This window comes from Drosophila yakuba, chromosome 3R (assembly GCF_016746365.2).
Source record: "Drosophila yakuba strain Tai18E2 chromosome 3R, Prin_Dyak_Tai18E2_2.1, whole genome shotgun sequence".
Classification (NCBI taxonomy): domain Eukaryota; kingdom Metazoa; phylum Arthropoda; class Insecta; order Diptera; family Drosophilidae; genus Drosophila; species Drosophila yakuba.
Genome location: NC_052530.2, coordinates 27,089,677 through 27,103,509, shown reverse-complemented (window position 1 = coordinate 27,103,509; position 13,833 = coordinate 27,089,677). Strand labels below are relative to the sequence as shown.

The window sequence follows — 13,833 nt, the reverse complement described above, 5'->3', positions numbered from 1 at the left end:
CGTAATCCTTCCCAAAGTATCTGGATCCAGTTTAAGCTGGCAAGCTTCCATAAAATTTCGTCCAAGGATTACATTATGACTCATAGACCCGTCTGGAACTACGTATAAATCAAAATAACATTTTATTCTTTCTTTTGTAATGTCACATAAGGTTTTTCCGAGTATTATTAGTTGGCTTTTATTTAGCCCGAAATAGTTTTCAGCAGCAGACTCTAAGTTGACTTCACTGGATATACTGCTTAGTTTTGCAAATGATATTGGGCTCCCGGTGTCTATGAGGCATTCTGTAATTAGTGGGGTTTTATAGCTACTGTGAAAAAAAATCTTAACCTGCCTTACATAATTGTTGATATTGGCGCTCTTGCGCTCCGGGCATTGTCCGACGAAGTGTCCGAACGCTCCACAAGCGTAGCAGGATCCGGGCTCTCTCTTCGGCTTCAGGCACTCCTTGGCGAAGTGTCCTTTTGAGTTGCAGTTGGCGCAACGCAAATCCTTCTTAGCTGGGCCTCCTTCATAGAAGCGTTTTGGCGAACTATTATCCGGCTTGTGCTTTGGCAGACGTACTTCCGAGAAGGCTCTCAAAACCTGCATCGGTTCGGAAAAGCACTGTATGCGGGCCTGATTGCGTAGCGCTGGTGCCGGAATTCCTTCGATAATGTTTTCCAGGAGTTCCTCCAGATCGATGTTGATATCGTTGGCCAGCATCATCTTGTCCTCGAAATAAGCCGCAAATTTCTCCTCTGAACGCCATTCGCGCTTTTGGAATGCGCTCCTCAATTCTCCTTTGGACATTTTGACCCCAAATGACACAATTAACTGCTTACACAGCTGATCGGTTGACTCCAGAATTCGCGTGGTGTTTGCGTGCAGCCAGCGTTGTGCACTCCCTTTCAGCTTGGCAATTAGAAGCATATGCAAGCAGGCGTCGTCCAAATTGTAGATCTTGCCGATGTTCTGGAACTGTGTGACCCAATTACGCACACACACGCTGCCGTCGTACTCCATGGTGACCTCTTTTGCCAAGGCGAGCGCTGCTGCTGGCGATTCCAAGAGTTTGTTTACATTTGTACTCTGGCGTTGATCGTCACTGCTAGTGGTCTCCTTTCCAACACTGGTATCTCCCCCGATCATGTTATCGGCAGTGATGGTCACTTTGGTGCTGTTAGCTTTAACATTGGTGCTGTTAGCGCACATGTTAACATTGCCATCATTTTCAATGTTATTTTCGATGACGTCATGGGCTTGCCCAGCATGAACGGACTTGTTCTTGTTCGCCTCGTCGATTTCTGTGTAAATGCTCTGCAACACGGCCATGTTTGCATCTATTTCGTCACGAATTTTCTGCAGGGTGGCTTTTTCGGCATCCACTAGCGATAACTGCTCCAAATCCAGACTTTCTAGGGTCTCTGACGCCGCCGATTGCGCGTCTAACGGGGTCGCTGGTGTGTCTCCCTCTTGCAGCTCTCGTTGTGCTAGCTGCGATGCAGCTCCATCCGTTGCTTCCGTTGCTGATCCGTTGTTTGACGGTGGATCGCCACGTTTTTCCGGAGAAATGGCTTGAAGACGCCCTATCAACTCCGCTTTAGTGCCGGAAGTTTGGCGTCCAAGGGCTCCCAACCATTTTTTTAGTTGTTGCACCGAGAATTGATTTAATATGGTGTCAGGCATAGTGAGTAATGACCACTTCTGGTGTTGTAAACGCTCGAAATACCTCCGGTGCGACGATTTGCTTAGTACAGTTCTTCTTTATTCGCGACTTTATTCTTCCAGTACCAGCGACCGAATGCCGCGCTTTGCTTCTTCGTTTTTCTTATGCTCTCTCATGCGTGAGAGCTAGGTGTATGTACATTGTTATCTCTTAAAGCTAACTTATAAGTAAGAGCGGGACAACAGTATTGTCCTTACTTATAACGGGGATATGATCGCATACTTCTCTCTGCCACCATGGGCTTCATACGTTAACCTAAACTACTACATGATACATACATGGTACTGTGGGCCTAAAGGGTATCTATCCTACTACAGTAGATACAGCAAAGTCTAAATACTAGATATTTAATTTATATAAGGCGAAAATGGGTAAGCAATATTTGTCAAGAACCATTGACGGCATTAATCATGTCTCGACAGTCACATTTAATCAAGCTAAGTCCCTGGAGATTTATTCATCATAAATACTAGACAAATTTTAGATGAGAATCATTCAGCGCAGGAATCTCCATAAAAGCCAAGCAGCAGAAATCCTCTAACCAGATGCCATTTGTCAGAAGCGATAAGCAAACGTAGCAGCAAATGGCAAATAAACAAGGCACTAAAATATTAGAATGCGGACCAAAGAAACCCAATGCCAAATCCCGATTTCAAAGCCGGAGACCCGAAAACCGTAGGGACACTCCCCAAGCGAAAACAAAACTAAAAGCTAGACAGATTTTTGCCTGATTACGCGCAGCATTCACTTCTAGTATTTCCCCCCCCAAACACAACAATGGGAAATGCACTTCGGTAGTGACTCCCAAAAGTATGCAATGAAATGGGGCGGGCCGAGATAGGAAAATGGGGAAAAAAGGGGGGAGGCAGCACGAACGAATGCCAACAAATTGATATGCAAATGTGAGTAGCAGACCCAGACCCAAAAACGTAATAATAAAATAAAGTAGAACCCAAAGCACGGCGATGAGGGGCGGCAAGGGGTTCGGTTCTCCATGGTGGTTAGATCCTTGGATAAATGCTCCATGACTTCTCATTTCCGTTTTCGCCAGAAGCAGCAGCAGCTGCATCTGGCAGGCAAATCTGCGTCTTCCGGTCCAACGAGAAAGATGAGAAAGGACCGACAAAAAAAAAAAAAATTCGGAAAAATGTTAAGTATACGCCTAATACAACGAAATGGTGAAAAGAAATTTATGAGAAATATCAAGTATACGCCTAGTACAACAAGACGTCAATAACTTAACACAACTCTAGAGTTCCCAACGCTGCGCCGATTGAATTAAAAGATTTTTTTTCGTTGCTGGAACGACCAACTTTTTTTTTGCACAAAATTGAATTTGCTCCAACTTTCTCGCTTTCTAATTTTTTTTCTCCACCATCATCTTTTTTCCCCATCATCAGCTGGCGGCCTTTTTAGTATGCGTTCGAGTGCAGGAACAACTTTTCCCCCTCAGCCACCTCATCGATTGAAATGCTAAGGCATGTATCCGTCCGTATATATCTGTATTCCCCCGATCTCCGAAAAGTTGGCCTCTGGCAAATTCAGTTGTTCAACTAATGAGAGTCGCAGCTTCGCCTCGGGTCCTCATTCTGATGGACAAGCCAGATGAGCCGGGCAAAAGTCGTGACAATCATAAAAAAAAAGCAGGGAAAGAACTGGAAAATGCAAACGAAAACTTTAAATGCCTTCGGTCAGTTGGAAAAATGTTCTTTTATCATGGCGGCAAATGTGGCGGAAATTTTCGAGTCCACGAAATGGACCTGTTCACTCGGCTTTGCGTCGTTGTAATTTTCCCCCTACAAAAAGTTGAAATGAATCATTAGCCGAAATATATATCAAGTTAAATTTAGTCGTAATTGTATATACAACTTTCCATCTCTCCCAGAAAGTATATCTCTTGTTTTTAACACATCCGCCAAGCAAATCAATAATGTATATTGATTTAAATATTGAGACATTTAATACCACAATATGTAGAAGTCTAAGTGAACTCTTGTATGATTTTCCAGGAACTCATAGCAGTCTACAATATGAACAAGCGCGGTTAAAACGTCTCCAATGAAGCATAAGTAGGACATCAAATGGCGAAAATTTGATTGCCAATGGTAAGGAAAGCGAATAAAAGGGGAAAGAGATATCTATAGCTTAAAAAATGGCTGAAAAATACTACAAAAGTGCCAACGTCATGATGATGATGACCAGAGGGTGGGGATTGTTTTCACGCCATGTCATGAACTTAATAAATAGGTGAATCACCCAGGTTCTCGCGCCGTAGAATCAAGCTTACCGTGGGCATTTGCGCCTGATTGCCCACGAAATCGACAAAAATGAAGTGGAAATACGAAAGTGCTGGGCCCCAAAAGTCTGTGAAAAAATGTGATTGATGCCGCCAGAGTGAGGAGCCCAGAGGCTAAGGTTCAGTTTCAGATTCTGGCGTTGATTCTGTTTCAGATTGTGTCTGAGAATCCGGATCCACAACTCGATTGGAAGCCAGACGAACGGGGAAAAGGCTTGGCGACAAAAAAGGATAACACACATCGCCATAACAATAAAACATAGGGAGGTTCTGCCTGCCTTCTTGTCTGACTGCCATCTGTTCTTTTCCGTTTTTTCCTCAGTGTCTCCCAACCTCTTCTTTCTATCAGTATGTTTTCCTTTTCCCAGTTTTCCTTTGCTCCATTTTAAGGAGTTTGCTGACTAGCATAAATATGTTTGCGGCAGACATTTTCAGTGTGTGGAAAATAAAAAGGGTCGTCTAATTGACTTAGTATTCTATTCTGAAGAAAGCTTCTCTTATAAATTTAGATCTGAGTACTTTAGAAAGTTGCCATTAGAATGAAAAAAATACTTAAGAACTATTAAAGAGAATAATTTGATGTCAATAAAATGGCATCTTAAAAATATTCCAAATACTTTCCGCGGCTTTTTGGCTGCAACAATAAATTCCAAAGCTCTCTCCAAGTTGCCAGCAAAATGACATTAAAAAGCAAGCGCAAACTTTTTGCTATTTTGCGGAATTCCCACTCGAACTAAGTTGGAAAATGCAAATGTTTGTCTTCGTAAATGACAAGAAGATGCTACAAATTACATAAATAAAAGCAATAAAGTGCCAACGCATTTGCATAAAGAGATGGAAGGCGGGGCCGGAAATGGGATGTAAGAAACTTATGCTAAACAATCCCATACACAGTCGAGGGCGGTTTTAGGGAGCTTAGTGGAAAACCCCCAGCAAACACAGGCACACATTCAATTACACATAAGATTCAGTTTACTTTCGCCCCGGGCACGCCCACAACATCAAAGGGCGTCATACTGACATTGATTTCTCTCTCCGGCTATTGAAGCAATTGTATATGTCGTCTGTGATATCAGCCGCATTGTCTTATCCTTAATCGTTTGCTTATGCAATACCAGTGCATTTGAAGGACTATGAGTATTCAATGGGAATGTTAATTTATGTGCAGACTTGAACCTTAGGGATATACAAATATACTTTATATGCTTATGCAGTAGCAGCGCATTGAAAGTTCTATTTAAGGGGAATGTTAATATATGTGCAGATATGAACTTTATATATATATATTTCTATTATTTTGACCAAATCTGCATATGTATCGCTCTTCAGTACATGTCCATTTCTTAGACCTGCCAAGAAGCAACCTAACGACTCTACCCATTTCAGAATATGCTGAGCTGTCATGCTTTTCCTGCCACTCCCTATAGCTCGGCTTCCTTTTGAGATGTTCGAGTTTTTCCTTTTACGCTTTTGTCTTCAAGAGCCTCGAGGGCGTTTTTCTGGGGCTTTGGCTTCCTTTGAGTCCTGGGAATTGGCCATCGTCCTCTCTCGCTCACTCCATTCATCTGCTATCGCCCTCCCTCGCTCAGCACACCCACACATTGATGTTTGTCTTTTGCCGTTTGCCACTAATTCAACTTGGTTACTCTGTGTGTGTATGTGTGTGCGCCATTCCAGTCCATTAATTGAATGTCCCGCCCTTTCGCACATATTGAGTTTTAATTTTGCGGTTACTTTCTCTCACATCGCCTTTTGCGGAAAATTTAATAAAAAATATTTGTAAAAAATGTTGTAACTTGGCAACAGGTGGGAGGATAGAGGAATTTTATGTGACACTGTATTTCATGTACGAAATAACAAAACAAATGCAATAAATGCAAGTAATTTCATGAGTGGTAAACGGAAAATCATTTTAAATAAGGCATGAAAACGCATTAAAGCGGCGCCACCTTGTCAGACAATAAACAACAACTTTCCCCAGGCTGTATAATATGTATATAATTTTAAACGCACACACACTCACTCCGATTTCCCTCCATTTTACGCTGATATCCGGAAAAAAAAAGGTCTGGCATTATTTACGTACCTGTCTGTTTTGTGTATTTTATGTGCGAGTAGAAAGGTAAGGAATGTAAATTATGCACAATATTTACAGCTTTTTATACCAGCTATTTTAATTGAGAAATGACATTACATTCGAAATTTAAACTAAACAAAATTTAAATTTAAAACAATCGGTTTTTGTATTGATTTCATTTATTTGCGATGCTCATAGCTCAAAAACGGATTATATCAATTTACCCTTTGTCATTTTCATTACATTTGAGTTAACGGTGGCGTATACGTGTTCCGGAACATCGAGTTTGATTGCCTGCGCGATTGGGAGTCCCCGTTCCCAGCAAATCCATATCTTACACACACCATCGAGGCTCTCTTCCGGCACACACACACTCACTCACTCACACACACACAATCACTCACTCACACACACACACGCACTCACACCCAGTCGTATATAAAGTGATAAGGAGCCGCAGGGCAACGGTTGAAACGCAAGCATGCAAATAAAATTGCCCATACGCCCCTTTGAACGGTCTCCTTTTCCGCTGCCGCCTGCTTTTGGCCAAGTTCGTGTGTTTGCATACATTTTCGGTGATAATACAAGAAATTGTATCAAGACAAAATTGTTTTTTAAAATGTTACGTGCCCGGCGGCTGCTGTGACAAACAAAATTTATGTGCGGTAGGTAATAAAAATGCAATATAATTCCATATAAAAATTTGTTTGCTCCTTCGCTTTGGTCTAGGGTAATCTGAAAAGTTTCGATTGCAGCAAAGCGATTGCTGAAGGATAATGAAATAAGGGAACGATGGAAAATAACGAGAAAAACGAAAGCCAAAGAAGAAGTTTGGCAGGCTCTGTTGAGTTTGAAATAAATGGCATTTATTTGATGAATTTATTCACGAAATATTTGTAATCATAAAATATTTGTGAAATGTCATATCATATTTTATATATTTTTGAGGGAATCTAGTATACCTTTCTACCTTTCGAGTAACGAGTATATAAATGTTTATTTATTCTATAACTGGCTGAGTAAAATGTACAACTAACGTTATTTAATTAAATGCAATCAATGGTTGGAAGTGCAAAGGGAATATGCACTTATCAGCCACCGCAAAACAAACAGAATTTCGCCATTTTCACACCCACTCCAATTAATTTATTAGCCGGCACCATATGCATATTTCCACTTAGTTCATGTTCATGTTCCCATCCTTTACAATTTTTCCACCATCGTTTCGCTGCGGTTCGGGCAATTATAAAATGCACAAAGGGAATTTCCATGACGACAATCAACTAATGAAATTAATGGCAATTTGCATTGCCAGTATAAGCTTTTACATGGCAGTAGATGCAAATAATGCAATTTCGTGCAGTTTAAGCCCGGAAATGCATTCCCCAGCAACTCCCGAGTGACTCCCCCCACTGCAGCCTGCAGCTCCCCAGCGGCCAAGGATATCGCACACAAACACTAATTAATCAGCTTGCTATTAATTAAACGACCGCCAAATGAGGCGAGGGAACACTGGCAAGCTAACGATATCCATAATCCACACAGAAGTGGCTCTTTGCACCCGAAAGGGCTTTAATTGCTGCCTTGCATTTAAAAACAGGAAACCTGCGACGCCGCAATTCGGAAATTATTCCGTGAAAATGGGGGGGAAATTTATGAACCTATTACTCGGCTCTCTGGACATAAACAACGATAAACAAACGCGATAGATAATGATGACCTGGTGGGTGGCGCATGCCAGCTCGGTTTGCTGTTGGTGTATTAATTTACAACCTCTTCACAATGTCATTGTCATTGGCTTGCTGCTTTATCGAACCACATTTTTGTCCCGTTTTTTATGCGATTTTTCTGCTTTTTTTGGCGTCACACTCTGCAATGGCGCCACTGCCTTGCGCCTGTTATTAAACATAAAAAATAAATTAATAAGCGAGCCAAACCCACACTCACACCAACACCCACACCCACACCCACGACAATCTCAATTAAGCGCCGCAGTCATTTAATGTTGATGAAAGCGTCGGAGGAAATGGCAGGGTGAGAACCACGCAAATATTTCAGCGATGCCATGTGAAGTTTTTCACGTTGTCAATGGCAAATTAAATGCGCAGGGGGAGGAGTGAAAAAGGGCACCGCAATAACCCGAATGTATTATTAAGACCAGCATATGCAGCTGCAGTCGAAAATTGAAAGGCAGAGGCCATAAGTTAAACGTTCTTCAGACGCTTTTATATGGCCAATTTTTACTGGATTTCTCTAAACAAAATATAAAAAACCCTTACTCAGTATGGAAATTCTTTTTACAAGCCAGTTTCCTAAGATTTAGATGTGTAGTATCCCATTTAATTTGTTCTCTAGTACAAAATAGTTTGAATATCTGGCTATAAAAGAAACAAGCTTCCCTTCCACTTCACAAGAAATTCGGAAAAAGGAAGACATCCAATTCGTAACAATTTTTTGGCTTTGAAAGGTCCACAAGTGCATGTTGGGAATGTCAATTTCAGAGAGAGAGAGAGAGAGCGAACGTAGCATATGCAAATGCAACCGATAAATTTTCAATTAAATTGGAATTGCCAGTGGTGGGCGATGTAGGAGAAGCAAGCACATGGCAAAACCGTTCAATTAGGAAATTAAATTTCAATTTTTGTCCAAATAAAAGGAAAAAACAAATGTTCCATTGGGTTCTGTGCTCAGACCTCAAGTGTGTCACAATTTTTGGCCATTCAATTCGAAATCGAACACTTGACTAAATATTTTCATGCTGCACCCACACGTGATAATCTACATAGAAAGTGGCTTTGGTGTAAATCTAAAAAAAAAAAAAGTAGTTACCGCACATCTTTAATTAGCCAATTTGATGGCCGTTCACGTTGATTGGAAATCGTGTCAAATAATAAATTCATTTTGGTGAAAACTATTTTCTAGCTGCAGGCACCGATCAGTGAGTAATTTATTCCATTTGCGAAATGATTTCCCAGGACAACAGGCATTTACCCGCAAATCATGGCTCCCCACAATGGAAATTTATTGTGGAAATTGTGCGTTAAAATTATAAAATTAAATCAACAACTGCTGAAGGGTTGCAATGCCCGAATGCCTGTTATGCGTGCCACAACCCTCGCCCCCTCTTTGCCACTGATTACCCGGTTGAGCAACAGTTGGTTGCCAGCTTTCAGCTTTCAGCTTCCAGTTGCCGGTGGCCAAAAGGGGTGCAACCAGATGGCGCACCTTTTAATGCAAATTAGGGACGCGTCTACAGACCTCCGGTGGGTGGAAGGTCCTGTGGTATGGGGCTGGGGTTTGGGGGTGTTAACCGATTGAAAATTCCACCACCGCATCGAACGTGTCTTGGCATTTATAACCACCACCGGGCAGCAGGAGCAAAATTTAATTGACAATTGTTTAGGTGGACCAATATCCGAAGCCGGACGAGTTTGAGTGGCCGGTACCTTGGACAATCAAGCCATTAGCCCACTTACCAACGCTTTCATCAGCCATATTCGTGCGGTTTTGTTCATCATGTTTGATGGTTGAATAATTGGAGAAGGGGTCACGGTCCGACATTAATTAATTGAATTAGTATTGAGTGCTTGGGCAAGAAGTGGTTAATTTGATTTCCGGTCTATAGAGAAACAGTCATAATGCCAGCATAACTAAATATTGAGTAAACTGTGGCCAAATGCAAATACAAATGAAATGTCGAACATTTGTTGTGGTTTAACTAATTACTGAGGCACATAAAATGGTTCTTAATAATTTTTTATTAAATTAATTAAATGGTAAAGTAGCAAGTAGCAAATTTGATTTCGAAAATATAATAAACTGATGCTAGAAAGGCAGATAAATAATTGCGACCCACAAAAGTATGCTACGAAATGGTTCAAACCAAATGGCAATTAGCCAGCTTGTGTGCGTGGTTTAAGCCACGTCCAGAATCAATAAGAGCAGTTAATTAAGCAAACGCCGAAATTTCGAACCAAAGGCATTTTCCGAATGCAATTTTCAAAGCGAGTACATGTTCAACTCAACCCCAAATGCCAAACATTCAATCGCAATGTTGCATCAAAAGTTGGCGCTCTAATTTGGCATTTCACATAGATGCGGGTTGGCGGGTGCAACTGATTTTGAGCTGAGATAAGCACACCTAATGTCGTTTAATCATTGGAAAAAAAAACGCCAAAGAAAAAAGTATTTTCGCGCCAACGTCGCACAAAGTTTTAAATTACATTTTTCCCAGCGCTTCGACTGCATTTTCCTTCATCTTTTGCTTAATCGTAGTGGAATGGGGATTTGGGTGGCATGCTTCATTGGGCAGGCAAATTTTCGGATGCCAAATGCCAGCAATTAGAGCCCGAAAAGGAATGCATATTCTGTGGCGCTAAATTGCTCGAATTCGCCCCCAAAAAAGCATAGTTAATGAGTTTTGAGGTCAGCATAATGCACGATGCAAAAGTTCAAATCATTTGCCAAACCATTTCCTGCATTTTGTTGAAGCAGCTAAATTCTTAGGAAGTTTTATTCACACTTTAAGAGCTTGAACTTTCTTTATACATTGTCCAAATTAAATTTAAACCCAAAGCTTTATGAGAAATACCAGTACAATTTAGTTAGTTGTGTCCTTGAGAGAAATATTTTTGCATACAACCAAGGCTGAAATTCAAATCCAATTGAAGCAAAATTGCAAAACTTACCAAATGTACTATTTCAATTAATTGGATCTGCAAAGAAATAGATATAGAAATTATTAAAGAGTTTTTAATATTTATTTTATGAGTCTGTTGCATGAGCAAAATGCTTAGAAATAATAAAATCAAGAAAGTTGTCATTGAGCTGCTGGGGGGAAACATTTAACGAGCTATTTTTTATGCATTAACTTTTTTGTTTTAAGAGCGTAATTAGAGAAGCTTTCCAAGTGCAGGATACCCAAAATGGACAGCGAAACAGCAGCCATTTTATGCTAATGGTAATGGCCAAGATGGCAGAGAAAAAAAACAGAATGAAAAGGTAGAAAAAGAGGGCAAACCGTAGCAGTAAAATATGTCGCTCAAAGTAACAAAGATAAGTAGGCAAAAAGATACATATACATATATATATATATATATAGATCAGTATCTGGGTATCTGTATCTGGGTAAACGAAATCCAAATGGGATGCATATTAAAAATAGCAACAAGACAAACGGGGAAATCCACAAAAAGGCGTTGACAGCCGGGCTAAATTTATCAATGACAATTTGGGATTCGGGGTTTTCTGATGTTGATGCCTTATGTCAGTCAAATTTGTATTAATGTATTAAAATAGATTTCTTGTTTCACCTAAGGTTTCTCTATTCATATAGTAACTTAGTAATGTAAAGCCATTTAAAATTATAAAATAAATTCCGAACTTCAACCTCTTTAGAAGTTTCAGCAGTTTCAACTATTTCTTTCGTTCGAACTGAATTCATTCGGAATGAATCAAGTTTGCTCACCCGCTTTTCCTGTCTTTTGAGCCAACTTCAATTTGAACTCATTTGGCCATTTGCCAATTAACTTTTTTTTTTTATCCTTTGGCAAAAGACCATCGGCCGATTGGTTGCCCCTTTCTGCGGGGCCAGGACCAGCCCACCCACCATGTTTGGCAATAATTCAGAGCAGCTTCCCTTTACCCCTCACCTCTTGTCCCTTACCCCTTGGCCCATCTTGCCACCCTTTACCACCCTTTGGCAGCCAAACCACGAAAACTTTGAAAGCCTTTTGGCCGCAGGCTAACAATGTTCGCTTGAACAAACTGTGCCCCCTGAACCTTTTCGCTGGCTACAATCTGCCATCCTTGTGCACTCGAAAATAAACTTTTCGAATCCGAAAGCATATGAAGTAACCCAGCAATTGGGTCAATATTAATGAGCCTTTGAAGTATTTCTAATACTACATATAAAAGAAAAAGCGAAATAACTATGGTTTGTTCAACATCCCAGTTTTTTTAGTTTGGCAATTAAAAACTCCAAATAATATTATTATTATCTTTGTAGACCTTTTTTTAAAGTGTCCAAACTAGGAGGATCCACCGCCGCATCCACAACATTGTCCTGTGGCACAGTTTTACAGCCACTGACGGAGGACGATGACGGTAAATGCAAAAATGCCAGGACGCTGCTGAATGACCAAAACATTCAACCTGCATGTATGGGTGGAATGTGCACACATAGGTTAGAGTGTGTGTGTGTGTGGGTATGGGGGTGTCCTTTTCGGGGAGAGAGTGTGTGTGGGGATATGACCGCATTTGATTTTCATCTATGCAGCAAGCCATCTCGTTTCCCCTCTACCGAGGAAAACTGGGCTAAGAACTTTGGTACTTTGTTTAGTTGAATTACGCCAAAGCACATTAAGTTCCCTTGGTGCGCTCTGTTTGTTAAGTGCTTAATGAACTTTGCTAAACATGCTTGGCCAAGGAGTTGACTTAACTTGGCCTTTAAACTTTTCACATCTCACTTTCACTCGACCAACTTGGTCCAAAGTCCTTTCGCTTCGCCCCCTTATTGCCGTTGAGAGATTTATGGCAATCTCATTTAACTGTCGGCGATTTCATCTTAAGCGCATTCTATTTGCATGCGTTTTGCAGCTATTCCATAATTAATTAGTTCGCAAATTGCTGTTCACTTGATTCGCTTAAGCTTGAATTATGAATTGAGATGCAGATTTAGCTGGATTTGCTTGGTTAAATGCATTTCCAATTGATGCAAAGTGCGCAGTTAGCTGTAAACATAATCGAAAACCACTAAAATCGATCCAGAGCTATGCGCATTATAGATAGCACAATAATCATGCCGGTTTAATTATTTTTCCCTCCCTATAGATCCCTTGGACCACATAAATCTCACAATTCAACTTAAGCATCCCCAGTTACTCTGGATTTCCCCCCAGTCCTGGCACACCCACTGTGAATACATTTGGCATAACGTGTCTGAGCTAATGTCACACATGCATCATAGCCACAGGACCAACCGAAGCCACAAGGGGAGCGAAAAGCGTGGATAAATGGAAGTTGGTCGTGGGGTGTCCCAGCACTTGACTAAGCTGCAGCTAATTATGCAAATTCATTTAATGCCATTGTTAAAATGATATTTGCCTCAGGGATTTGTCTAGCTGATAGACCACAGCATCTAAATCTCCCCCACTTAAGCACGGATGATTAAGCTCGAAGTTGACTTGCGGAAAAGTTACTACCTCTTCAATTAAGCTGTACAGTGTTCACCGGATTTGATCATTTTGCTTTAGATGGATAACAATTAAATAGACAGAGATATATGTATGCGCAGTTTGAAAACGGGTTGATTCACACAGTGTTGGTAAAAGCTTTGTTATCACCAGTGCTAGTAGCGCTTATATAAATTTCAGTGTTGGTAATGGGAGAACATTTATTTTCCAAAAAAATAAATCCATTTATTTTAATTGCAGTTTCATCTTAGCTAAAGGGCAATTGGCTCAGATAAACGGCCATATTTATCTCTTGGTCGTAAGTTATAAATACGAATTAGTCCACCGACTAACTGACAATAATCATAAGGGTATGGAAAAAACACCTTTTAAGAAAGAGGCCTCTGCAAACATTTCGCATACAGAGAGGTACAGTTGACCTGGAAAATTTATGAAAGGAGCAGGCACCATTTTGGGCATATATTAATGAAAACAGAACCAACGGCAGCCGGGTGGCCCATACAATAAATCTTCTAGTTATTGTTTTTTAACATGCTTTCAGGCGTAAATCCCTTACAAT

The 13,833-nt window shown here is 40.6% G+C and overlaps 2 protein-coding genes across 7 annotated transcripts in view; both read right to left on the bottom strand.

Moving 5' to 3' along the window:
* LOC6538519 (furin-like protease 1) overlaps nt 1-13,833 on the bottom strand; it is a 136,233-nt gene that overhangs the window by 67,774 nt on the left and 54,626 nt on the right. For all 6 annotated transcript variants that reach the window (XM_039376386.2, XM_015193413.3, XM_015193414.3 and 3 more), the window contains one exon: nt 10,770-10,796. The gene's annotated coding sequence lies outside the window, so the exon portion shown is untranslated. The remainder of the gene's footprint in view (nt 1-10,769; nt 10,797-13,833) is intronic.
* LOC120321976 lies at nt 156-10,759 on the bottom strand. Its single transcript, XM_039376390.1, has 2 exons — nt 340-10,759; nt 156-284 (listed from the first exon to the last, which is right to left on the bottom strand). The coding sequence occupies exons 1-2, from the start codon at nt 1,666-1,668 to the stop codon at nt 273-275; spliced, it is 1,341 nt and encodes a 446-aa protein (XP_039232324.1). The 5' UTR covers nt 1,669-10,759; the 3' UTR covers nt 156-272.

What these genes read in the sequence shown, in the direction of transcription:
- LOC120321976 (XM_039376390.1), bottom strand. Translation starts at nt 1,668, where the DNA reads ATGCCTGACACCATATTAAATCAATTCTCGGTGCAACAACTAAAAAAA.